Below are 26,043 nucleotides of genomic sequence, written 5' to 3' on the forward strand. Positions count from 1 at the left end.
CAATATATATTTATATATATATAGAGGTAATTTTAAATGTAATTATTAAACACTTTGTTCATCTGTAAGAATAAGCATAGCAAGGCCATTTTAAAGTAACGTTCAGAAAAATGTAGAAACACATAAAAGACTTGATTAGAGAAATTTAAATGTATTTGATTAGAGAAAATTAAATGTATTTAAATAATTAATTTAAGTAAATAAGTATACAAAAGTTAAATAAAACTATAAATTCTTTTGAGAACACTAAACTTTTTAAAATGATTAAGTGAATTATATACCTACTTTTACAAAACTATATATTAAAACGCAATGAAACACCTAAAATTACAAATCAAATTCGTCAGAAACCATTCGAATTTTGCCCTCAAAATATAAAATGAAATATAATAGGCAAATTAAACTGAATCAATATTCCTCGGCGTCGTAATAATCCATATAAATTGAGGGAAACTTTGAAAATGAGCTCCTCGAACTGCCAAACAAAAGCGTATTCATTTGTAATTCACTTAATCGTCGTTAGCAAATTAATTCTCGGAAATTCGGCAACTGCAACTGTTAACCGTTAACCTGTTCGCCCATCGGCCATGAAAATGATATTGACAGACCCCCGGAAAGGCCTTCCCTGTCCGTATCCATATCCTGAATGCTGGATCCTGGGCCAACTGGCCCCGATGATGAAGATTGATAATGTCCGGACAGCTGATGGCGGGAGTCTGGGACCTGAGATGAGGTGCTAACGATGACGACAACGACCAGAGTGTCCGTTGTACAGAGTATGGAACTCGGAGAACAGAGTGGAGATTGGGGGGCCGCAGTTCGCATCATCAACAGTAGCCGGTCGTTTGATAAATCATGCATGCAAAGTACAGTGCAAACCCCCGAAACGGTACGACAGCAGGCGGATTAACATGACTTCTCTTATTCACGATAAGAAGACGCTTCCCACTCTCCCTAATCAGCATTCAAATAGAGGCACCACCCAGCTTTCGAGTGCTCTTCAGGTGCGGGTATTATCATAATCGCGGAAAGGTGGCCAGATTTTTGACATCCCTTAGTAATTATTGTTATAATTTCTTTACATTAATTTTAAAAATCAAAAATGCATGATAAGAAAAAGCCTAAAGTTGTTTAAAAATGTTTTATAATAAATATTTATATATTTAAGAAAGTACATTCATTTAAGAGAATTAAAAATTATACTATATTATTATTCATTATTTATTTTTTTATAAAAATACATCAATATACCTCAATATAAAATTATTTTTTCAAAAACGGATCTATTAAGTTTTAGTTAACAGTTTAAATCTGAATATTATAGAACTACATTTTTCGTAAGCTCAAAGGACATTCAACTGATATCCGCAAAAACCATACGATCACTATTATATTTTTGTACAATTTTTATACAATATTTTTACCACAGTTTTCAGAAGACCCAAGGGTATTTGGAGTACCAGAGCCATGGGTCTCCTCCGATTATCTCTCACTCAAAACGTCATTCCACTCAAAGTCAACGTCGGTCGCCTCCGTCTCCTTACCACCGGCATAGTCCCGTCTCTTTCGCCGCCAGGTCTGCCGTCTCTCTCGCCTCTGTTGTCGCATTACCTAGCGTCAATGTCCGCCTTCAGTTGCATTTTGTCAGCGGTTTCGTGACGAAGCTCCAAGCGGTTTACTCCATCAATTAAACACGAATTGCAGTGCCAAAACGTCGCTCGGTGTTCTGATTTACTTATTTTTGTTTGAGTGATTGTTTTTGGGTGGGAAAGCGCCGGGGAAAGTCAGCGAAAATCCCTGCGATGGGCCAAGAGGATCAGGAGCTACTAATTCGCGGCGGCAGCAAGCACCCATCCGCCGAACATCTGAACAATGTGAGTATAGATCCATAGATCTCGATAGGAACTGCGATTGCGACATCCAATCGTCTGCAGCGTGAGAACGGCGGCCCACAAAAGTTCAAAACCGCAAATTGCGCAAGGAAATAAAGACCTAAAATAAAATAAATAGCGCTAACTGATGTGCTCGAAATAATAGCAGATTTGGGTGGCTTAAAAAAGATATTTTAACTAAAACAGGAAGATTAAACCATTTAATTAGTATTTCTTTAAAAAAAAATTTATAAATGGTTTAATTATTTAAATTTAACAATTCTTCTAAATCATATGTTTTATTGTAATTTAATAAATCTTAAGATCTTAAATACAATTTTTTATTTATTTTTATTTTCTTTTATTATTTTTTATTCAAAGAATTTAGAATAATTAAGTTTTATGTATGATTAAAATTTAAAATTTTTGTATTTTATTTCATTGGCCTTAAAAGCCTAACAATATTTAATATTTTGAATACATCTGCAAATTAAGGTGGTTTTTAATGAATTTCCTTTGGAGATAGAAAACATTTTGATTTAAATTAATGAATTTAACTTTTTAATATTAAAATGATCTTATAAATTATTTTTGCTGCTTGAATCTAGCCCAAAATAGATTTAAATAGTAAATTAAATTAGTGAGGCATAACCCGAGGAGGGGGGCGGCTTGGATTATCGTCTTAAGTTGGCCAACAACATAGTTGGGTGTCTATAGCTCTGGGGGATTCGAGATACATGATACAAGATACTGTATCCGTAGTATCTGTTTCTGTTTGCGTATTTACATCTCCTACATGATCTTTAGGCCTTGTTATTTGCCCGTCTCGCTGGTCTGAAAATGTACAATCTAGTCTTATCTGGGTCATTATTTGACTAGACGAACGCTTCGGGTGCAGCATCTGATATCTTGGTATCTTTGTGACTTGCTTCAAATTCTTGGCACCTCGGCTTGTATAACAAGCAAATAAGTGAGTGGGGTCTGTCTTCCCCTAGGCTCTTCATGGCAACTTTGAAAAGTCTCAAAAATGTACACACGAGATAAGAAGTTTATATCGTTGTGGGAGAAAAGAAATTAGAAATGACAAAATGATATGAAATTGTGTGTAATTGAATTACTGAATGTTCCGTGTACCTTAAATATTTATCTGTTAATTCTCTTTAAATATATGTATGATATTTCAATTTCATTTAATTTATAAAATATTCTTGTCCCATATTCAACAACATTATGCTATTCTATTGAGTGTTCTTGAACTTTTCCGCTAAATAATTGCGCCTCCTTCAGTGTTTTGTTCGCATCAAAGTGAATGACTTTTGAGTGCACTCATTAGCCACTCGCACACTCGACAAAACGCAGGAGGATGGAGGCTGGAGTGGGGAGGAGTACAACAAATTGAGTCGCTTCTTCATTCAGTCATTTCAATTTGTCAAGTTCATCAAAAAAGCGCTCCCTTTCCCCGAACAGCGCCATCTGGCGGGGCGAAACACAGTCTATCGCCCACTCTTCTTCTCGAATTGCCTCCTTGTTTCGTAAGTAATTCAAAAATAGCACGCAAAGTAAAAAGTAAGCGAAAAAAATTAAATAAATATGAAATGTAGCATCTTTCGCTACTTATTCCCAAAAAAAAAAATTATATATATATAAGAAAGTAAAGAACCAGAGACAGAAAGATAAGAAAACCCGGTGGGAAAGGGACGGTGAAAACAGAAAGAAAAGGAAAACTTTTTAATAACATTTTTCGGCCTCATTTGTTGTGAAAACAATTTTGCCAGGTCTGAGACTCCCCCTTCTCGACTGCCTCTGTCTCTCCCCCTCTCTTTCCCCCACCATCTAGCCGTCTCGCTCTGGTCGGGAAGTGCCTGAAAACGGATATTACATTTTTTCGCGTCTACCTCTCGCGACGTCACCCAATTTCTTTTTTTCTGGTAAAAGCCAGCCCAAAAACTGGACACTGAGTGCCTAGAAGAATAAGCTGCCAAAGCATCGCAGCAGAAGATTAGCAGTGAAGACCCGTTAAAAAGGATTCTAATAATTATAAAGCCAAAAATTCAATACAGGTTATTTTATTTATTTCATTTATTAATTTTTAATAAATATGTTAATTATTTTGTTAACTCTTTTATTGTAATGCCAAATATAAGTGTGTGTTGTTTTATCTCGTATACTAAATCGCCAGGATTTACCTTGCCAAAATTTCATAAAATAATAGCTCTGTAAATTGAGCTTTTTGAATATATTGTTAGCAATTTTATAATTTATTATTATAACTTTTTTCCAATTCAATTTAAACACATTATTGCCAGGCTCTACTGTAGTAAGAATCGCCAGGCGCTGAGTGCAAGGTGGACATTATTTCTTAACATTTTTTCTGGCTTTTATTGAATGTCAGCTTTTTATTTGGCCCTCCTTCCTTGGATTTTGCCTTTCTCATTTGCTTGCAATTTTCTTCTTCTTTTGCTTAATTTTTTATGATTACACTGTGCAGCATTTTTAGTGCTTTTTAAATTTACCTCGATGGATGCTATATTTTTGGATTCGTTACGAATTCCCAAGTTAAACTGCGTTTTCCAAAAAGTTCCCCGACGCAAGGATTCTTAGCAAAAGGACCTCAAAGTTCGAAAAATGCTGAAATTTGCCAACTTTGCGGAGCTCTCAGAGGCAAATGGATGCATGGTTTGATTCGATGTTAAAGTTTTTTAAAAGATACACCCTTTATCTTTTAAACCCCATACTTAAAAAATTTTTAAGATTTTTTTTAAGGCAGAAACAAATTCTAGAAAACATAGTCAAAAAACATAAAAGTATACAGCTGCGGTCAAAATGGTAGTAGTGTTGCCCCCCTGTGTATTTAAAAGTTTGTTGTTGTAATTGATCTTTTCCTGGTAATATTGTATTGATTATAATTTTACTATTAGACTAATTGGATAAAAAAAAAATTACAACATGAAACTTTTAAAAACACAAGGCGGCAACACTGCTACTATTTTGACCTCAGCTGTATGTTTTTCAGTTGTTTTTTGGAATTTATTTCTGTCTTAAAAAAAATCCTAAAATTCTTTTATGTATGGGGTTCGAAAGATAAAGGGTGTATCTTTTAAAAAACTTTAACTTCGAACCAAGCCATGCATCCATTTGTCTCCGAGAGCTCCGCAAAGTTGGTCAATTTCAGCATTTTTCAAACTTTGAGGTCCTTTTGCTAAGAATCCTTGCGTCGGGGAACTCTTTGGAAAACGCAGTTTAACTTGGGAATTCGTAACGAATCCAAAAATATAGCATTCATCGAGGTTTATTTTTGATGCTGCATAGTGTTATTTATACAAATTATTATGAGAGCAGCGGTGGATAAAATGTTTTCCATATTGTGGCCATCATTTTGTCTTGTTTTTCCCGTTTTTTTTCCCGTTATTTTCCTTTTTTGCCTGGACGCCAATTAGTGGATCCCTGTTATTTATGCTTTGCCGCAGGCCGACGCGATGGCAAGAAACCCCACAAATGGAAAACAGAAAATTGTTTATGAAAATGAAAATATGCGGAATATGGAGAGCGGAAGTGGTGTGGGTGTGGGCGTTGGGGTCGGAAAAGTGGGGGAGGTTTGATTTGACCATACCGCAAACGTCTTCGGTTACCGCATTTTCAAAAGGGAAGCCCCACCTGGGCGAAAACTGACAGCTCAGTGGGTTTGGCAATCACTTCGCCCATAAATAACTAATGTTAACTTGTTATTCGCTTTAGTTTAATAATTTGGATTTATTAAGAGGCAGAAGTACTTGAAAAACCAAGTGAAAGGCAATCTAATTTTTTATATATTTTTTATTTACCTATACAGATTTTATATAACATTTTCCCCCAAGAAAACCCATACATTTTTTATTTTAAATGGTTAATCAGTTATTCATTTCGAAGCACTCGCATGGAAAATCCCCTTTGAAAGTATATAAATCGAGTGAAAGGACTCAATTCGCCGACAACTTTTGGCAAGTAAATATTCATGGCCGAACTACTCGTTGAACACTCATTTATAAGGATTGAGGCTCTCTGCACCCCCATCGCCAAAAAAAAGGAACCCATTTATATGGCCAAGTATCCTTAAAGTTTTATATTTAATAAAAACAAAGCTGACGGAGCTCAAAGTCCCCAAACGAAAGCCAAAGATGCCGGCGATTTACACTCGCAATTGTCTTATGAAGTGGCAACATGGTGGACCCTTCACACCGCCCCCCACCCCCCGCCCACTTTCAAGGCCGCCAGCCAACAGGCCTAATTTGCACATTTTAAATAGGCCTTGCCATCGCCTCTTTCGGGAAACTTGGAAAACTCGGTGCTTGGGCGCTTTTTTATTTAACAGATGGGCGCCTTTGGAAAACAGAGAGGGGGGAGGGGGGTTATTTGGGCCCGGAAACAGGGGTGGCGAGGCCAGGGATTAGCCGGGCTAGCCAAGATTTATGCACAGACGCCATCATTTTTATGGACGAACGCCGTGAAATTGAAAAGTTTTTAGCTTGCAACCTTTTCGAGATGCACTCGGAAAAATTATTAATATGCCAATATTTGTCTTTTGATAAGAATAATTGTTTAATATTTATTTTAGTATATTTTAATAGGGTTCAATTTTTTTATTTTTTTTATTTTTATGGCCTAAAATAAACTTGAGCATTAAAAAAATCTTTCATCATATATTGAAGCCTATAACCAATTTAATATCGATTTTAATATATCTTAATCGATTTAAACAAATTTTTTTTATATATATTTATTTTTCATTTAGCCTAAACTTAACTTTACTAAAAATGCAATTTATTGTAACTTTAATTAAAACAAGTCTTCCATTGTATTTAAAGTCGTTTTACATTGGAGTATGAGGTATCAGGCCACTCAAACCCCCTTTTTCCTTTTTTTTACAGGGTGACAGCGGAGGGGCTTCGCAGAGCTGCATTAGCCAGGGCTTCGGGCAGGCCAAGAACTACGGCACCCTTCGTCCGCCCAGTCCGCCGGAGGACTCGAACTCGGGCACTGGCCAGCTGGCCGAGAACCTAACCTACGCCTGGCACAACCTGGACATTTTCGGGGCGGTCAATCAGCCGGGATCCGGATGGCGGCAGCTGGTCAACCGGACACGCGGACTCTTCTGCAACGAGCGACACATCCCGGCGCCCAGGAAGCATCTCCTGAAGAACGGTGAGCTAATTGCCAGTGCAAAGTGTATTATTAAAGATTAATATTAACAATATGATTTACTGTTTATTTAATTAACTTATTAATTTCATATTCAATTGAAATATTTTCGATTTGTTTTTATCCGCTGCGGTATCATTAATTTTAAATGTTTAGAAATATTTCATTTAACAATTATAGAATACCTAAGGATTTTACACGTTGATTTTAATATAAAAGCCTTGTGCACTAAATTACAAAATGCTAGAAGTAAATATGACTAACTTCGTATCTAATATTTTCTATTTTCATTTGATTACTTTCAAATGAACTAAAAAAATGGAATATATTTTTAGTTAAATACTTATTTTGCTTTTTTATTTATTTTTAATATTAAATAAGAAATTTCTAATACACTATGCTGATATTTATTTGTAGTATTCCAGTTTTTTTGTGTTCAGCAAATGAACGTTCTGAAAACTTAAACAACCAGATTAACACATACATATGTGAATCCGTATTTAAATATTTCTACTGCAATGCAATATTATTTTGTATACATTAAGTTTTAAACTATATTTAATTAATTACATTTTTATATATTTTACTATATTTGAAAATTCGGAATACAACATTAAAATGGTTTGTATTATTTTTTCTGCATCAAGAGTTCTCATATTAAGAATAATAAATGGTTATGTTAAGGGTTTTTTTTACCATATTTTGTCATAAAAATTGCATTAATTATTCATAAATTTTTCAAAGAATATTAAATACTTATAGTAAATGTTTGTCCCCAGTTTGCGGCGTGGCCTATCCGGGTGAGTTGCTGGCCGTGATGGGAAGTTCGGGGGCCGGGAAGACGACCCTGCTGAATGCGCTGGCCTTCCGGTCGCCGCAGGGCATCCAGGTGTCGCCGTCGGGGATGCGACTGCTGAACGGACAGCCGGTGGACGCCAAGGAGATGCAGGCCAGGTGCGCCTATGTCCAGCAGGATGACCTCTTCATCGGCTCGCTGACGGCCAGGGAGCACCTGATTTTCCAGGCGATGGTGCGGATGCCACGACACCTCACCTACCGCCAGCGGGTGGCCCGCGTGGACCAGGTGATCCAGGAGCTGTCGCTCAGCAAGTGCCAGCACACGATTATCGGAGTGCCTGGCCGGGTGAAGGGTCTCTCGGGGGGCGAGAGGAAGCGGCTGGCCTTCGCCTCGGAGGCCCTCACCGATCCGCCGCTGCTCATCTGCGATGAACCCACCTCCGGCCTGGACTCCTTCACCGCCCACAGCGTCGTCCAGGTGCTGAAGAAGCTATCGCAGAAGGGCAAGACCGTCATCCTGACCATCCACCAGCCGTCCTCCGAACTCTTCGAGCTCTTCGACAAGATCCTTCTGATGGCCGAGGGCAGGGTCGCCTTCCTGGGCACTCCCAGCGAGGCCGTCGACTTCTTCTCCTAGTGAGTACAATATATTATTAGTCTGATATTATAACAAAATACTATATATAACGCGGAGAACCTTAAACATTTTTTTTAGAATTTTATAATGTCAGTTTTCATGTTCTTAGAAAAAATAATTTAATATCATATAATCATTAATGACTATTTTACATGATTAACAACAGCCATAATCCAAATTCTTATGGATTTTATTACTGAATTTATTGAAAAATGCTCTCAAAAAAAAATAATATATTAACTACTGATTGATAATCATTTTTTGGAATAAAAAGCTTTATGGTTTTGGAAGTAAGACCTTTTTCTATCACCAAATTGAAAATTACTTTTATTGGATTTTAATCCAGGATGTTCCAAAAATAAGCTAAATCCATCTAGATATTAGTTATGAAATTTAGCTTCAATTTTCTAAATTTCAATGTTACATTTTTGAACAAAAAGTAATTTTAAATTAAGTTTACTTATTTAAATCAATTAATTTTATTTTTACATAGCTCTAAATCCCTCGAAAATATTTTTAAAAAATCATTTAACTGCTTCTTAAGTGCTAAAAATTTTTTTTAAATTTTAATTTCCAGCGTGGGAGCCCAGTGTCCCACGAACTACAATCCGGCGGACTTTTACGTTCAGGTGTTGGCCGTGGTTCCCGGACGAGAGATTGAATCTCGGGATCGCATCGCCAAGATCTGCGACAATTTCGCCATTAGCAAAGTGGCCCGGGATATGGAACAGCTGCTGGCCACCAAGAATCTGGATAAGCCACTGGAACAGCCGGAGAATGGGTACACCTACAAGGCCACCTGGTTCATGCAGTTCCGGGCAGTCCTGTGGCGATCCTGGCTGTCGGTGCTCAAGGAACCACTCCTGGTCAAAGTGCGACTCATTCAGACAACGGTGAGTGGTTCCAGGGGAAACGAATAAAGTCTGAAATAAAATATATGCATTTGTCAGAAATCTTTTAGAATATTTAAGTAGATAAATAAATTAAATTTTTATTTTTTTTAAGTATTATTTGCAAGTCTAAAACTTTCCATTCCGATTATATTTTTTCCACAAGTAGATTATGTTATAATTGTAATGGCTTTTCTAAATGTTAATAAATATCGTTTAATACACAAAAATGTTTTAAATATTTGAATTAATAAGTTACAAGTAATATTATAATTTTCAGATGGTTGCCATCTTGATTGGCCTCATCTTTTTGGGCCAACAACTAACGCAAGTGGGTGTGATGAATATCAACGGAGCCATCTTCCTCTTCCTGACCAACATGACCTTCCAAAATGTCTTTGCCACGATTAATGTGAGTTTTTGTTACTACATATTATTAATTTATGTACATTATTACTTAGGTTTTAATTTAGATAAAAGCTGGTTTGGTAGAAATGTTTAAAAAATGATTTGAGCATTACTCATTCACTAGCAAAATCCTTTTCAAGTATTAAAAAAATATAAAAAAGCGGAAAAAAATGTATTATAATAAGATTAAATTATATAGAATAACCTAGTTTAACAATTTCATATTTCTTATGGTTTCAATAATACCTTCTTAATTTAATACAAATCTGACGACTGTATCAAAATGAAATTGGTTTAAAAACAAGGCATTATAAATAATATTTAATTTTAATTAGGCATAATATATCTATGATAAAGTATTTCGATTTTTATGATACTAACAAGGTATTACTAAAAATTTCTCTATACTAACAACGAACCAACTTGAACAATTTTTATTCCCTAGTAATATTTAACTTATTATTTCTTAATTTTATCCCTATTTCGGTCAGGTGTTCACCTCCGAACTGCCAGTTTTCATGAGGGAGGCGCGCAGTCGACTCTATCGATGCGACACGTACTTTCTGGGCAAGACGATTGCCGAACTGCCGCTTTTTCTCACGGTGCCGCTGGTCTTCACGGCGATTGCCTATCCGATGATTGGCCTGCGGGCCGGAGTGCTGCACTTCTTCAACTGCCTGGCACTGGTCACACTGGTGGCCAACGTGTCCACCTCCTTCGGCTACCTGATATCCTGCGCCAGCTCCTCGACCTCGATGGCTTTGTCGGTGGGTCCGCCGGTCATCATACCCTTCCTGCTGTTCGGCGGCTTCTTCCTGAACTCGGGATCGGTGCCGGTTTACCTCAAGTGGCTGTCGTATCTCTCCTGGTTCCGGTACGCCAACGAGGGCCTGCTGATCAACCAGTGGGCGGACGTGGAGCCGGGCGAGATCAGCTGCACCTCGTCGAACACCACGTGCCCCAGTTCCGGCAAGGTCATCCTGGAGACCCTCAACTTCTCCGCCGCCGATTTGCCGCTGGACTACGTGGGTCTGGCCATCCTCATCGTTAGCTTCCGGGTGTTCGCCTATCTGGCCCTTCGACTTCGGGCCAGGCGCAAGGAGTAGATCCCCAAGCATTCATATCCCATAGTTAATTCATATTTTTTTTTACCATAATTACCATCGTGTTTATTGTTTATTGCCCCCCACAAAAGCCATTGTAATTCAATTTGTGTCAATAAAAACAAGATATGACTTATATTAGCGTTGGGGGCCTATTACATTTTGATAAGTCTAGTGAATTGGTCTTAAAATTTGGATCGATTTGGTCTCCTAACGTTTTTAGTTTTTAACAGCACTTAGAAAGGTGACCCAAAACTCTACTTCTAATATCATAAATTGAACAATTGGATCTTGATTTTATAGTAAGATATTTGAAAATTATCATGGCTTAATTCCCTTTTAATTAGTATGCTAATTATTAATTTTACAGATGCCTTTTTTCGATTTTAAGAAAAAAGGTGACCCAAATCTGCGCTTTCAGAGCTTTTAGCTAAAACCTAAATTTTTAAACCAAAGGATTTACTTCGACTCAGCTCACTTCCAATTCCAGTCATTCCACGTCAAATACAAAGCAGTTTTCACACCAAACACAACAAAAAAATACAAAATATTTAAATTGCGCGCGCTTTGTGGTCTCACCATAGGCACGAAGTTCACCTTGGCGCCACGTGAACTTACCTTCACCACACCACGTTTCGTACGGGCTCTCTCTTTCGCTCTCCTCCCCCACCGTCTTTCGTTTGTTCGACGACCTTGGAGCGGCGCTCTTTAGTTCCGCACGATTCGGTTCGCGTAAATAGTTCCCAGTGGTTCTTTTGGTTCGAAGATGGATTTTCTTTTTTAAATTTGTTTGTTTTATTGCCGTATTTATTTGTGGCACTAGTGTTTAAAGAGGTGAGTGCAGCAAATATAATAACAATCAGCTTTATGAAAATTCATTGGATGCTCTAAAGAATTATTTTTTCTTATTATCTAACCGTTAAGTTTTCGAACTGAAACCATTATTTTATTTGGACACCTTAGGTTTTAAAGTTTAGTTATTAATTATTTTCAAATAAAATATTTACATGTGCTTTAAGTTTAATTTTTTTTAATATTTTGGTTCTGTGTGATAATTTGTTAATATACATAATTTAAAGGTAAAGTTTCTATTCATTTTTAAAAACATATTTATAATTTTTTAATTTTAATTTTATTTTTATGGGACTCTATAAATTGAATTAATTTACTCTCGAAGCCCATTTATTGTTGAATATGCTTGTGATTTCTGCGGAACTAGTTCGCGGCCTCTCTCTTGCCGCTCTTTAGCTCTCTCACGCTTTTGCCCGTGTGAGCTGTGTTTTTTGTTGTTTTGCGCTTGTATTTTGTGTACTTTAGATTTGGCCGAAGTATTTAAAACAAAAGTGCAGCGGAAATAGTTAATAACAAAATATTAGTCGACGGTGGCGGTGCGGTTTTCTGCGTCCTCTCCGCGGGTACGAGTTTATTTTTAAAAGAATTTCAAGCGAGACCCCAGAGAACGCGGCACAAGTTCTGTTGTTTTTTTTGTTTTTTGGCATTTTGTTTGTTAATTTCCCAATTGCAAAAGCAAATTGCGGTTGTTTTTTGTTTTGCCCACTCGCTTTTCCAACGTGGCAACGTGTGTGTGTGTGTCTGTGTGTGTGCGTCAGTTTGTGCATGTGTGTCGGTGCGTGCGTGTTTGTTTGTTGGGAAATCGCAGAATAATATTTAATTGATTTTTCACCGGTTTATTTCCGAACCTAACCTCAAATCTCAACTTCTTCCTCTTCTTCGCCAGCTGTTGCATCCAACAATAACAACAACAACAAAAAGAAATAACAAAACAAAAGCACACCGAAAAAAAGCAGAGTAAAAACGGGAAAAATCGGCGAGAAAAGCCGCAAAAAGTAAAAACAATAAACATGAATATCGATTCACTGAAAAACGAGTGGGAGGAACTCAATAAGGAGTATGCCGAACTGGAGGTAAATATACAACAAATATCGAGTAGTAAAATTCAAAATAAATTCTTTTACTTATGTATATCAAAACAAAATATCCGAAAACACGAAAGTGACACACGCACACACACACCCACGCGCGTGTCTGTGTCGCTTTCACCTTGAAAAAAAAACAGCTGCTTTTTTTCTTATAAATACCCTTGCCGACTGCGTATTGGAACTCAAAACGAAAAAAAACAAACCATTAAAACTATTTATGGAAAAAATAGTCTTACATTATTACATTAAATTAAACATTTCATAATTATTCATACATATTTTTTTTTTTAATTCTGCTTTATATATATCCAATTTCAAATTATATATTTTTACACATAACAAAACAAATTTTTATAAAAAAAATTTATTTTCAAATATTTTGAAACGTAGAACAAAGTAATAAAATGTTGTGCAGCTGTTTTATCTTTCAAGATTGGTCATATCAAACCCCCATATCTGATATCAGTAATAGAAACGATCGCCTGATTTCAAAGATTATTGAACCCAAAGTTGGTATATGGGGCTGTTTATTACGGCCATGAACAACTTTGGTCAGTTTCAAATATTATATCATTGAACATGTTTTATGATAAGCATGTAAAGTTAATCTAAAATCGAACTTTGGAGTTGTGGTTACTTTATCTTAAAAATTGCAAAGATATTATAACATTTGTAAAGTTATTTCATACTTCGGTGTTCCGAAGCGCCACCCCATTTATTTTCTTTGATATTCCGTGTTCTGAGTGGTTTTATTTATACTTTTCCTACCCCTTTTTTTATTCCCACCGATCGCAGAGTTGCAACAGGCGGTACATTGAGCTGCTGGAACAGCTGCACAGCCACCAACAAATCTGCTTCAATGAGATCAAGCATCAACGGTACCGCATGAACCAGATAACGGCGTCTCTGCGACAGTGAGTACTGCAGGTCATCAACCCTGAATATTTTAAAAAGCCTCTTTGGAGAGGTATTCTCTTATATAAATCTTAAGACATCTGTTAGATTTTTTTTGTTTTATAAAATTAACTATTTAACATTTAATGGGTTTCATAAATAAGCATAAGCATAAGACAGTTGATAAATGTGATACTTAAGACAGCTTATAATTATGTTATGTAATATTATTATATTAATTTTTTAAAGGAGTTATTTATTTTTATTTATTTGAAATACGTCAAAGTACATTTTCCAAGGCATTGTAAAAAAAATATAAGATAAGATTACTAGCATAAATTGAATATTCTTAGGAAATTATTAACCGAACCCAATGAAAGTAAAAGCTTGAAATTTCTTTAAAGAATAAAAAAATTGTGAAACATTTCTGAAATAATTTGTTAAAAATAAAGTTAGTTAATTGTGCTTTATTGCAAATCAGGTTTATGTTATAAAATAAGACTAGACCATTATTATAACAAGACATATTATTATTATATTATTTTATGATTATTATGTTTTAATAATTTGGTATTACATATTTTCCTTAAAAACCATATATGACTTTTGAGCAGTGGCTTCGAATCGCTTGGCACCTTGAAAATCGGGGGCATTTTCCCACCCCTTTCGCGGGGATTTTCAGTGTATGTTTGCCCGATTGGAATTTGACTTTCAATCAATTAGAGCCGTCTAATCAGGCGAACACACGCATTTCAGCACTCAAGCACTTGCGTCGATAAGTGGATGGAACAGGGAACACAGGTCTTGCGGCAATTAGTCAGGCGGTAATCAGTTCTTATCGGGGAACTGGCAACAGTTGGTTGGATCGCTCGGAAACAGTGTTTTTACAACTGTTTTTTTTTTTCTTGGCCATGATAAAACTTCTGATAAACCAGAGCCACAGCCCCAGAGCCCCTAGACTTTGCTCTCCGTCCACCTACGACTACGACTACGACTATACGGTTTCCGTTTTATGGTTGCCTCATAAAAATAACTGTTTGGCCGATACGCTCGGGAAAAAATAGGTACGAGTAAATACACAGAATGTGGGTATAAAAAAAGGGGGAGTGGAGCTATTTTGCCGGACTGCAAATTAAACCAAAAACTGCCCAGCTGACCAGCTGCCCTTGACCCTCCGTCGTAATCGCACAGACAGAGAAACTGACACACTCACCTGCGCAACACGCAATCCCAGCAAATACAATAACACAATTGTGGGGCCACCGTGGGGCAAAGGGTGTGCGCCACGCAAGAGAAATTTTAATTAAGGAAATATCTCCAGATAAATTAAAATGTGACTTAATAAAAAGTTGGTTTATACTATTAGGCTAAACCAAGAATTTCCGGGGATAAATAAAATGTTTTTGTATTTACAAAGAATTTTTTAAAAATTATAAGTTTTTTTTACGATTTATTAGGAGTCGCTAACTAAAACTTTTTCATTTCAAAAAAATATATAGACTTTTTTAAGCAAAACTTAAGAACTTTTAAAAATGGTTTATTTATTTCTAAACAACTAACACTCGTAAATATTTTAGAATTTTAATTGTCAAGTCACTGTTTAAACTTGATGATTCACTGGTTAGTAATTTCCGCCAAGAAGTTAGAAATGTGCAAATAGCTTACATATGTATATGACATAAATTAAATAAATAATAAATTGTATATGTAAAAGTCAATTAACTAAAATGTATTTTCTTCGAAATGAAATCTTTTTATACATTATAAATTTTCCTTTGAAATTACCAAGAGCAAGAGTTAAATAACCCCGGGGTGAAAATTAACTCATCGTGAATTGCTTTTGCTTCGCATGCAAATCGCCGCCTCAACTTTGACCCACTGTGCGGCCAAGGCTTTTCGCTTTTGCTTTTTTATTTGTTTATTTGTTTTGAGCGCGGTTTCGCAGTGAGTAGAGTAGAGTAGAAATCGCTTGCATTGGCGCGTTTTTAAACGCTCTCGAATGTGAATGTGGGGTGTACAAATACACAATCTACGCGATGATGAAACATCAGATTCTTGACACTTTTATTGAGCGCCTTTTTGTTTATTTGATTTTTATATAATTGCTTATCGCGCGCGCTTTTATTTCCTCATGTTTTTATTTGTTACTTTTTTTGGTTTGGTTTTTGTTTTGTATTTTAATGTCGCGTGTTAAGCATCACGTTGCAGTCGTTTGATGAACCCTGCAACCTCGTGAACGCATTCAGTCGGTCACATAAATTATGCGATTCGCGGAGTAATAGCTAAAATCGACTGATTACCATTTTGAACCGAGAGGCCATGCACTTAAAAAAAAACCTATGTAACCTAAGCTTTACAGCGCAAAATAAATATTTAAAAAAATATAATTTGTAAATATTATTTCCAAGTTATTATGATTGTTGGTGACCTGTTTCATCTCAAGGCTGGATTTAAAAATGTTTTTTGATAATTCCCAATCTAAATTTTAGTATTTAGTTATTTATTTTATTTTTTAGTATTGATATTAATATTTTGTTTTATAAAACTAAAGATGAATATGAAATTTGTGTACTTATATACTATTAGAGTTATAATTTATGGTTTTGTTTTCTGAATTAAAGCTACAATATCTAGAACTCATGTCACTTTTTATTTTATAAAATTTAGAATTTTCCAGGTGTGTTTTACGAAAAACCTGTTTTTTTCGCGCTGCTTTATGCTTTTTTCCGTATTTTTGTCCAAGTCAAATGAATTTTAATTGAGACATGCAAATTGGGTGTCGGAGTTACGGAATTCCCTCCTTTTTTTTGTGTTTGTCGCAAAAAAAAGGTTCGAATGCAAACAATGGCAAACATGACAAATGCATTTAGTATCATCATTTGCCAAGCTTCACCGAAAACTCAAATGTTGTTTATACACTAATGATCAAATAGAGTTGGGTAAGCTCGTTTTGTAACGATTTTGTTGGCCAGATATCTCAGTTAATTGTAATTGTAGAGTTGGGTGTGTGTACATAAAGAAGCCTTTAATTTGTTTGCATTTTTAAGTGTTTTTTGTTTTCATTGCTCTATGAATTTGTGAGTGGCAACTTGGAATACTACAGTATTTTGATTTTCTATAATTTATTTTTTCACTTCTGGGTGTGCTTTATGCCACGTTTTGACTGACTTTAGTAATTTTTTATTATTTCTATTTCTAAAATAGGAATAATTCCTTTTGTTCAATAATTTAAAGAATGTTTGCTTTATATTACTCTGTTATATTTTAGGTAATTTAGTTTACGATATCAATGTAAATATTTTTTAAGTAATTTTGGAATTTTTCCAATGCGAAAAGATTAATCGGAAATCGTTGAAAAGGTTTGTACTCCCAAAGTTTTTGGACTCTTTGCTATGGAAATTTCCCATTATCTGGCACAAAATAATCTGGAGGAGATTGGCAAGTCATCATCCCGGGCGAGATTGGTGGAAAGAGGGGTAGCGTTCTCATAAGCAAATGGAGCGGAAACTAATATAATCGTACCACTTTGTATGGTCACCTCCATTGTACCACTATACCGTATCGCCGTGGCTATGGGGAATCGTTATCTATCCATCGGCTTCAACGGGGTATTAGAGGTGTTTAAAAATAAAACATGAACTATGGAGGCGGCCTGATAAATGACCAGCCAGGCCAGTGCCATAATAAATCTACCTTTGAAGCGCCATATAGATGTACTATACTGAATACCTATATACTGAAAGCGGAACCCACGTTTATGGTTACCGTTAATTGACCGCATAAACCCCGCCCACTTTGGCCATCAATTATGTGCATCTAAATTGAACTTTGACGCTGGAAATTGCCATACTATTCCACCCCCATTTTTCCCCTTTTTTGCCCCGCCATAAACAAATAATTATAAGCGAATAAATTACAAAAATATGGCTAAAAATCAAGCGTGCGTCAATCAATAAAACAATAAACATAAATTCGAACAAAGTCCGAAATATTATTATATGTTAATTTATGGGAATCTAACTAAAAACGATAGTTTAAGTGCGTTATTAATACGTTATCTAATCGCCTTGAGTCTATCCAAACCACGAGTAAAAGATTGTTATGGCTTTAAATTTATAGATAAATAGAACATTGGCAATAAATTTTAGTTACTAAATAACATATGATTTTGAGAACTTACAACTTAAAAACTAAATAATCTAATCTATAAAAATATGTATTTTATAATAATTTACAAGCTAAAGTTTTATGTGATTTTGTAATCCTACGATTGGACTATGAGTTCAAGAGAATATTATCTAATCTACAGAGGTTTAAAAACTTTCAAGTATATTTTGACTTCTGTGCTTTCCACCTAACTAAATATTTAATTTACAACAGAGTTATTTAGTAGATGTTTAGATAGATATTGATAGATATAGATAGATAGATTTATATATTATTTTTACAATAATATAATTTTTAGTAAGAAATCTGTATATGATATTTATCAATAATATGTAGATAAATTAAGACAATTAAATAGAATAAAATATGAAATGAAATAGTTTTATTTGGTGATTAAACTTATAAAGTCATAATAATGCGATAGAAACCAACTAAGTATTCAATATTTTAAAGATATAATAAATTATTATTGATCATAGTGAAAGCTTTAAGAGTCATATGTAATTTTTTGTTACACGATTTAGTTATATACTAACCCCTATCTATGGTATATTTGCAGGTTCAAAGGTCCCGTTCCGGCGGAGGACAAGGAGAAGGTCGATGACCTGCAAAAGATGACCTTGAAGCGCAAGGCGCAACTGCACGAAATTGAGCAATCCTTGCCAGCGAAATCCGGCCGCTATTTGCAGGTGAGTCCCAGTCCCCCATTCCGAAGTCCACAGTCCCAAGTCCCAGGTCCCTCATATAAATGTACGCCCACGCCATAAAAAACGACAACTTTTGCCTCCAAGTGGAAACGGGAAATAAGTAAAGTAAAAAGTAAAAAGTTTTTTCCTTCGCGACAATTTGCGCGTCTTGTTATGGACTCCGGGACTTGAGACTTGTTCTTGGTCCTGGTATTTCACTTGGACTTCACTCCACTCGAGTCGTCTCAACTCAACTCGACTTGACTTGAAGTTGACCCACTGAAATTCACCGGCGACCTCTGCTCTCCGCATTCCTTTGCAGATAATCCTGGGCGATGTGAATGTCTCGATTCTGAACAGAAACGACAAAGTTCGCTATAAAGATGACTATGAAAAGTTTAAATTAATACTCAACGTAATTGGACTGATAATGGCCTTCTTCAATTTGATATTCAACTACAGGTAAGTGGCTGCCCCCAGAAATTCCAATGAGTTTTCCTCCTTATTTCTGTTTCCGCAGGGCCCTGGAGTTGGCATTCATATTCTTGCTGGTCTGGTACTACTGCACCCTGACCATCCGCGAGTCCATCCTGAAGGTGAACGGCTCGAGGATCAAGGGCTGGTGGCGGGCGCATCACTTCATCTCCACGGTGGCCGCCGGCGTTCTTTTGGTTTGGCCACAGGGCGAACATTGGCAGATCTTCCGGATGCAGTTCATGTACTTCAACGTCTACATCAGTGAGTTATTCTATAATAGTATTTTAATATATATATGGAGTGATTTCTTATCACTTTTTTTGTGGGCCTTATGGCACACATGAAAGTGTCATAACGCCCACAGAAAATAAACATTAAAAAATAATATTAATTATTATTAAAATAATGATATATTAAAATAATTATATTAATTGACACATGAAAGTGTCATAACGCCGCCAGAGAATAAAAAAATACATTTTATATTAATAATTATAAATATTTATTTATACAAAAATTAAGCTACCGTTATAAATGACAGCCATAGCTGCGTGGCTTTCGGCCAATATAATTTATATGAACGTGGTATAAAATATATATAAAATCAATTTTCACAGATTTTATTATGATTTATTCTCCAAAAATCCTTTTATTTTGAGTTCATTATAAGTAATCGGCCTTTTAACCGCCCACTCTCCATTACAGGCATCGTCCAATACCTGCAGTTTGGCTACCAGAAGGGCCTGCTCTACCGGCTAAAGGCCCTCGGCGAGCGCCACAACATGGACATCACAATCGAGGGCTTCCACTCGTGGATGTGGCGCGGCCTGAGCTTCCTGCTGCCCTTCCTGTTCATCGGCTACGGCTTTCAGGCGTACAACGCCTGGACGCTCTACAAGCTGGCCTACAGCCCGGCGGATGCGCCGTGGCACGTGTCCGTGATGAGCGGACTGTTCCTGCTGCTCTTCGTGGGCAACATGGCCACCACGCTGTGGGTGGTGCCCGAGAAGATCCGCGAGCGGGCCAAGGAGCGCTACCGCCTCCAGAGCATGGGCAAGTCGATGAAGCTGCGCAAGGAGATGAAGGTGAGCATTCTGAACCTATGACCTCGGTTCTAGCCGGATAACTTATTAAGAAAATATTCATATGTCGTTTAGAAAGTAGTAATGAGGAAAATCAACTTCGAAGCGTTTTTAAACTTATATTTTTAAATTTATATTTTAAAATATGCCCTTTAAAAACCTCTATAAAAACCTACAAAGTATGATAAATTGCAAAGGCGAGGCTTAAATATTCGGATGGCTTGGTTTAAGTACAGGTTTTAGTAATATATATATATTTTACATTTGATATAAATTGTATATGAGTTTTGTAATTGTGCATGTTAGAGGCACTCCTTTGATTTTTTCTGCATATTTTGTTGCTAAATTAACAGCAATTTATTTGCCATAAACAAATGCATTCGCTTCAAGTATTTTGTTATTATTGCTCAGGGCAACAAAATAATAAAGTAATAAAATGTATTAAAGAGCAAAGACGCAGGCATATTAACTAGAGCTTGACAAAGTATCGACAGTTTGCTATTTTTCGATATTTAATTTGTGCGTTTCCCTTCAAAACATCGACGTTATCGAATCAATATTGGCAGAATATCGAAAATATCGCTTGCTCTTTTGAACAACCCCTATTTTTTATTTCCCTTTTTCATTACAGAATAGTGCCAGTGACTTGGATCTGTCCAGTGGATCGAAACTTTCGCCGACTGCCGTTACGACTACTTCCATTGCGACTGCGACGCAAACACCCGCCGATAAGAAGGAAATTTAAACAAATCAATGGTTCTGTTTAGCCTGGCATTTCAATTATACATATATATTTACTGTTTTTACTATTTTTTTTTTCCTATTTATTAACTTTTCCCCTTTTGGTTTTGTTCCACTCTTCCCCCCACTCTCCACCCCTTTCCCCCAAAAAACGACTTTGAACTATGATTTTTCCATTTCATACACATAATGTAAAACTGATGTACATTTGAAGCAAAAACACAACATAAGCAGAAAAACAACAATATATATAGTCATAGTACACATTTTTTTTCGCCTAATTGTAAGTATGAAAAGTGAGAAGATGAAATATTAAATGGAATTGAAGTGACCCGTTTTTGTTTATTTTTTATGCGTAGACTAAGATTGAAATGGAAGCTAAAAAAGACAAATAAATGAACAAGTGGTAAATAAACATGACTTTTGTTTGTATTTATTAAAATTGCGGATGTGTATTATTGGGAAAAGTTCTTAAAAAAAAGCGCAAGGATCCGAAAAAAAATAGTAGAAAATATGCATTTTAATAAGTAGCTCATTTGTATCGGAAATATTTAACTCTTCGGTTTTGTTTCATAATAATTAAAAGATTAAAATATTTCACAAGTTGTAATTTATAATTTTCTAGCTTTTTTAATTGATAATATTAAATTCCTTTTTTTCGGAAGTGAGCAAAAAATACTGAATATTAAATGTATGTAAATAGCGTTAAATATTTTTTTATTCACATTACTTTAGTGTTTTTATGAACCATTTTTTTTTTTTAATTTGGTAGCTATTGCTTTTGTAATGCCTCAAAATTAACAAATGAATTTGTTTTTAGTTGGATAAAATAAAATGTAGAATTTAAGCGGTTTCCCTGGGGTGAAAATGTTACCAAAAAGTGGCAGGCGATGTGGTGGTGACAAGGCTTAGGTGATGTCGCCTTGTTTTACTGGCGACCATTAATGCGGCTCCCTGTTGGCCGCCTCCCCGGGTTTCCCTACCCTCTTCCGGGTAGGGGGATCCCCCTGGCTTTTCCACACCCCCTCACATTTGGTGCAACAAAGGTTCGCCTCCTGCAATGCGGCAAAAAGCGGCGCGGTTTTTGCAGCTCCATTTTGCCATCGCCCGCCTCGACCGCGAAAACCGCAAGCCCAGTGTCTCTGTATGAGTGCGTTCCTACAGAGAGAAAAAAGGCTAGCGAGTATCCATTGGTTTTTGCAACTCAATCACGATTCGGAGAATTATTTATTACAGGAACTTATGGAGCCATTTTTGGACTAAAACAAATAAATTTAATAATTTAAAATTTTGTAATCGAACATTTTTAGGTTTTTCAAATTAAAACATGTATTTCTTATCAATAATGTTAGGCATATTATATATTTTTTAAAATACAAATATATTTAATACTGAATATAACAATTTCTTATTAAACATTTTTAGGTTTTTATACAAAAATATAAAAATACATATTTCTTACAAATATTATTTATTTATTTACCAAATGAAATCAAATCTAACTAAATAAATTGATTAATCATTTTTAAAAATCTTTAAATTAAATTATTCATATTTTGTGCAACTAATAAAATTAAAATAAAAAAAAAAAAACCCAAGACAGTTCTCCCATCGAATTGAACTATAAAACTGCTTGATTGCTTTCAAAGATAGGGCATATTTTCGCGCAGTGCATGTGGGTCCGTGCAGTGAGTTCCGAGTCCCGGATCCAGGATCCCGGGATCCTGGCCATTTTGCTTGTCTGCGCTCTGCCGCAGCCTAATTTGGCGAGAGTTCATTAATTGCGTAAACGGCGCGCGCTTTTAATTATGTCGAACGTTGAGCGGTGGGCTTGGCCCAGTGGGTGGTGGGTGGTTGGGTGGCTCTCCTCGTATTTTGTGCATTTGTGGCACTGTTTGCATTGTTGTTACCAACCCACTGAGCCACCACCACCACCACCCACTGTTTTTCTGCGGCAAATGGCAACAACGGAATTTACGACTTTTGGTCAACGCAGCCGCAGCGACCATCAAAAAGGAAGCGGCAAGGGTTAAGGCGGGCAGTGGGGGGCGCACGAGGGTTAAGGGGAGTCCCCAGCACGATTATCATTTATTGCAACCGCATACGCTCGCGGAAAGCGGAAAATGCCGGACGGGGGCCATTGTAAAAGTGGGTAATTCGTTAATTTGATAAGCATACGCCATGTTGCACCGCCACCGATTGAAAATCACGCAGCACCAAAATGGGGAAAAAAGCAAAATAATGCCAAATGAGTAGCAGAAAATTGATAATACCAATTCCTGGACACCAGTGGGTTGATTGACAAGTTTGGCAATTTTTCTATCCAAATTTATTATATTCATTTTAATTAACAATTAATAGATTTTAACATTAGATAAATTAAATTATTATTTTAAAAAAAAATAATAATTATTGATATATAATATAAGGAACCATTTAAATTTGGTTAAAAAAAAAACAATATAAAATATATTATTAGTTGAGGTTTTTCGCCTCTGGGAAAAAAGCCTATTTGTTAAATGGAAATTTTTGAAAAAACATCCTAGCGTCGCTGCTGAACTTTTCGCACTTTTGTGGTCCTTGGAACGCCATGACAACGCGTCGGCCCGAATTGGCCGAAAGCAATTCGCATTGGCCCAAACCACAGGACGCGTGGGCGCTGACAGTCCGCTTTCGGCCAATAATTCTGATTTAATTTATGCGCGAAAAATCGCACTTAATCAGCATTTGATTTACGCATCGTACGGCGTATAAAAAGCAGAACTAGAGCATGCTAAAAAATTTGTTTGTAATTTTTAATATTAAGCTTAATGTTGTATTTAACATTTCGATACTTTTTTACCTGTTTGAAATAATTTAATTTGGTTATTTTTGCTTTTATTCATTTGAAGTATACAAATTATTGATGAGTCAAATATAAGTAAGGAATTTTCAACGGCTGTTTTACCATATTAATAGGATCATTTTTAATATTAAAGTAATTCTTAGGATAATAAAAATGATTTATTTATATTATACTTACTTTCAATTTTTGATCACATTTTCCAAATCATTTTTTTTTTCATTTTTCTCCTTAACAAAAATGTTTATTGATTTTTAAATGAAATTAGACTCATTCATTGGATTACTAATAAAATCGTAAAATATAAAAATTACAAATATTTAATATTCAATATAACGCACCCAAAGTTCTCCTAAACATAAAAGAGCTATTATCATTTTTCTTATGAAAAATCATTTTTATGGATTCTAGCACAAGAATACCCTGATTCTTCGATCAACGGATTAAAATAATCCATTTGTTTTATTATTTAGCGTTCTGTATAATTAAATTTTTCGTTCGTTATTTTTCGTGGAATCAAATATTCTTCATTCTTTAAAGTCTAGCCCGTTTTTTATAAGGCCACGTACACACAAAAAAAAAACTTGGTAAAATCAACTGTAATAATTGTCAAACAGTCCCCAACCAGCAAAATTGTCAATTCTACTAAGCAAATAGTCATTTCACAACAACAAAATACACACAATTAGCAAAGACACAAACCCAAAGCAAAAACAAAATACACGTAACTATTTTAATAGTTACGTAACTATCTTTTTTGGTCAATTTTACCAAGCAAATTTTTTTGTGTGTAGTTTTTGAATAGCCATGGTGCCTTATCAGTAAAAACAGAGTCTTCGTTATTTATTAAAAAAAAAAAACCAATTCATTGTACTTTAAGACCTGTTTTCAAGTAGTAATAACTCTTAAAAATGCTAAAGCTTGCATTTCTCATCTCGTGTTCCTTTATTCTGCTTAACTTGCAAGGATTATTGGCTGATTGTCAACTGAACGATCCTGCTAGTCAGTGTGGCCATTACTGCCTCACCAAACTCCATCCGATGATCGATTTAATTAGTGAAACAAAGATTAAGTTGGATGGAATCCAAGGCGAGCAGCGGTCTACACAGACGAAACTCCTGGCAATGCAGTCCAGGCTGGAGGCCCAGAAAATACAAATCCAGAACTCCTTTGAAAGGATGCCCACGAAAGAGGATTTCGAGTCTGGATTAAATAGAACCGATGGTCAATTGCAGGCGTTGGAATCAAGAATCGAAGACCAACATACGGAAACTCAGGCAGAACTAATGGCCATTAAGTTAGAAATGCAGAGCCAACATCAGATTCTACAGAGCAGCCTGGAAAACCAGTTGAAGTTAATCATGGATGTCCTTGAGGTGGTGCAAACAATGCTGAGTGGTCAGCATACAGGTTCTTATGAATCTTTTCAAACCGAAACGAATGGAGAACTCCGGCAAGATATTGAAAAATGTCAAAAACAATTCGATTCGAGACTGTGGAGAATGGAGGACCAGCATCTGAAAATACAGTCAACTCTACAGGACCTAAAGGACAAACTGGGGAGCCAAGGAGAAGAGTTTCAAGCTGCCTTTCGTGAAACGCTTTCCACTACCAAAGTAAACATCATTCCGCCAAAGTTCGAGAAAATTGGCAAAGAGTACTATTACATCGAAAAAACTCATTATCAAACTTGGGACAATGCTTCATCCACATGTCGTCAAATGGGTGGCTATCTTGCTTCATTCCGGAATAAAGAGGAAGTTGATGCCGTCAAAGGGAGACTATTACATAGTCCTTACTGGATTGGCTCCAGCGATCAGGAAGACGAGGGCTATTACAAATCTGAGGCCACCGGATGGGGGGAAATATTTATGATCTGGGATAAGGATGAACCCAATAACAAAGACAATAATGAGGATTGCGTTGTATTAACGAATGAGGGATTTATAAACGAAACTACATGTTCCAATAGTTATCGGAGGTGTCACAGAAATTATTTCCAACCGAAATCCGTTAAAGTTCGTACGTGCATCAATGCAAAATCCAACCGTCTTCGGTTGGAAGAGATTTCTGTGACACCCCTGTATATGTTTGTTTGCAAATTTGACAGCGAAATGTAGATTAAAGGAAACTCATAGAATTTTTAATATATATTTTAAACCAACACGTTTATAATATTTTAAAACCATAGCATTTTGAAAATGTATACTTATATATTTATACTTACATATGATTTATATTATTTTTGAATAAAGAAAATGTGTCAACAACTAAATGTTTCTTTGAAAAGTATGTGGTTTATTTATATTCTCCTTTATCCACTGACAAAAAA

The 26,043-nt window shown here is 35.8% G+C and overlaps 3 protein-coding genes across 4 annotated transcripts; all 3 read left to right on the forward strand.

Annotated features, from left to right (window-relative positions):
- Positions 1-1,650: 1,650 nt before the first annotated feature.
- On the forward strand, positions 1,651-11,023 carry w (eye pigment precursor family transporter white). Its single transcript, XM_017153752.3, has 6 exons — positions 1,651-1,874; positions 6,776-7,049; positions 7,826-8,480; positions 9,059-9,374; positions 9,652-9,783; positions 10,271-11,023. The coding sequence occupies exons 1-6, from the start codon at positions 1,803-1,805 to the stop codon at positions 10,883-10,885; spliced, it is 2,064 nt and encodes a 687-aa protein (XP_017009241.2). The 5' UTR covers positions 1,651-1,802; the 3' UTR covers positions 10,886-11,023.
- Positions 11,024-11,368: 345 nt separating this feature from the next.
- LOC108065665 (transmembrane protein 120 homolog) lies at positions 11,369-21,200 on the forward strand. Of its 2 annotated transcripts, none has more exons than XM_070218855.1 (8): positions 11,369-11,716; positions 12,621-12,807; positions 13,618-13,736; positions 18,443-18,572; positions 18,892-19,031; positions 19,090-19,307; positions 19,752-20,131; positions 20,760-21,200. In XM_070218855.1, exons 2-8 carry the CDS (start codon positions 12,745-12,747, stop codon positions 20,871-20,873), a joined length of 1,164 nt encoding a protein of 387 aa, XP_070074956.1. In that variant the 5' UTR covers positions 11,369-11,716; positions 12,621-12,744; the 3' UTR covers positions 20,874-21,200. The 2 variants fall into 2 exon arrangements, with proteins under 2 accessions (XP_070074956.1, XP_017009242.1); XM_017153753.3 differs by lacking the exon at positions 11,369-11,716 and adding an exon at positions 12,151-12,297.
- Positions 21,201-24,622: 3,422 nt separating this feature from the next.
- LOC108065467 (C-type lectin domain family 4 member G-like) lies at positions 24,623-25,831 on the forward strand. Its single transcript, XM_017153466.2, has one exon. The coding sequence runs from the start codon at positions 24,623-24,625 to the stop codon at positions 25,829-25,831; it is 1,209 nt and encodes a 402-aa protein (XP_017008955.2).
- Positions 25,832-26,043: the final 212 nt, after the last annotated feature.

Source organism: Drosophila takahashii, chromosome X (genome assembly GCF_030179915.1).
Source record: "Drosophila takahashii strain IR98-3 E-12201 chromosome X, DtakHiC1v2, whole genome shotgun sequence".
NCBI lineage: Eukaryota > Metazoa > Arthropoda > Insecta > Diptera > Drosophilidae > Drosophila > Drosophila takahashii.

Bases quoted from the DNA above. Each gene is read 5' to 3' on its own strand.
- w (XM_017153752.3), top strand. From the start codon at position 1,803: ATGGGCCAAGAGGATCAGGAGCTACTAATTCGCGGCGGCAGCAAGCAC. The intron at 8,481-9,058 runs GTGAGTACAATA...TTTAATTTCCAG, and splicing joins GCCGTCGACTTCTTCTCCTA to CGTGGGAGCCCAGTGTCCCA. The intron at 9,784-10,270 runs GTGAGTTTTTGT...TATTTCGGTCAG, and splicing joins ATGTCTTTGCCACGATTAAT to GTGTTCACCTCCGAACTGCC.
- LOC108065665 (XM_070218855.1), top strand. From the start codon at position 12,745: ATGAATATCGATTCACTGAAAAACGAGTGGGAGGAACTCAATAAGGAG. The intron at 18,573-18,891 runs GTGAGTCCCAGT...ATTCCTTTGCAG, and splicing joins AATCCGGCCGCTATTTGCAG to ATAATCCTGGGCGATGTGAA. The intron at 19,032-19,089 runs GTAAGTGGCTGC...CTGTTTCCGCAG, and splicing joins AATTTGATATTCAACTACAG to GGCCCTGGAGTTGGCATTCA.
- LOC108065467 (XM_017153466.2), top strand. From the start codon at position 24,623: ATGCTAAAGCTTGCATTTCTCATCTCGTGTTCCTTTATTCTGCTTAAC.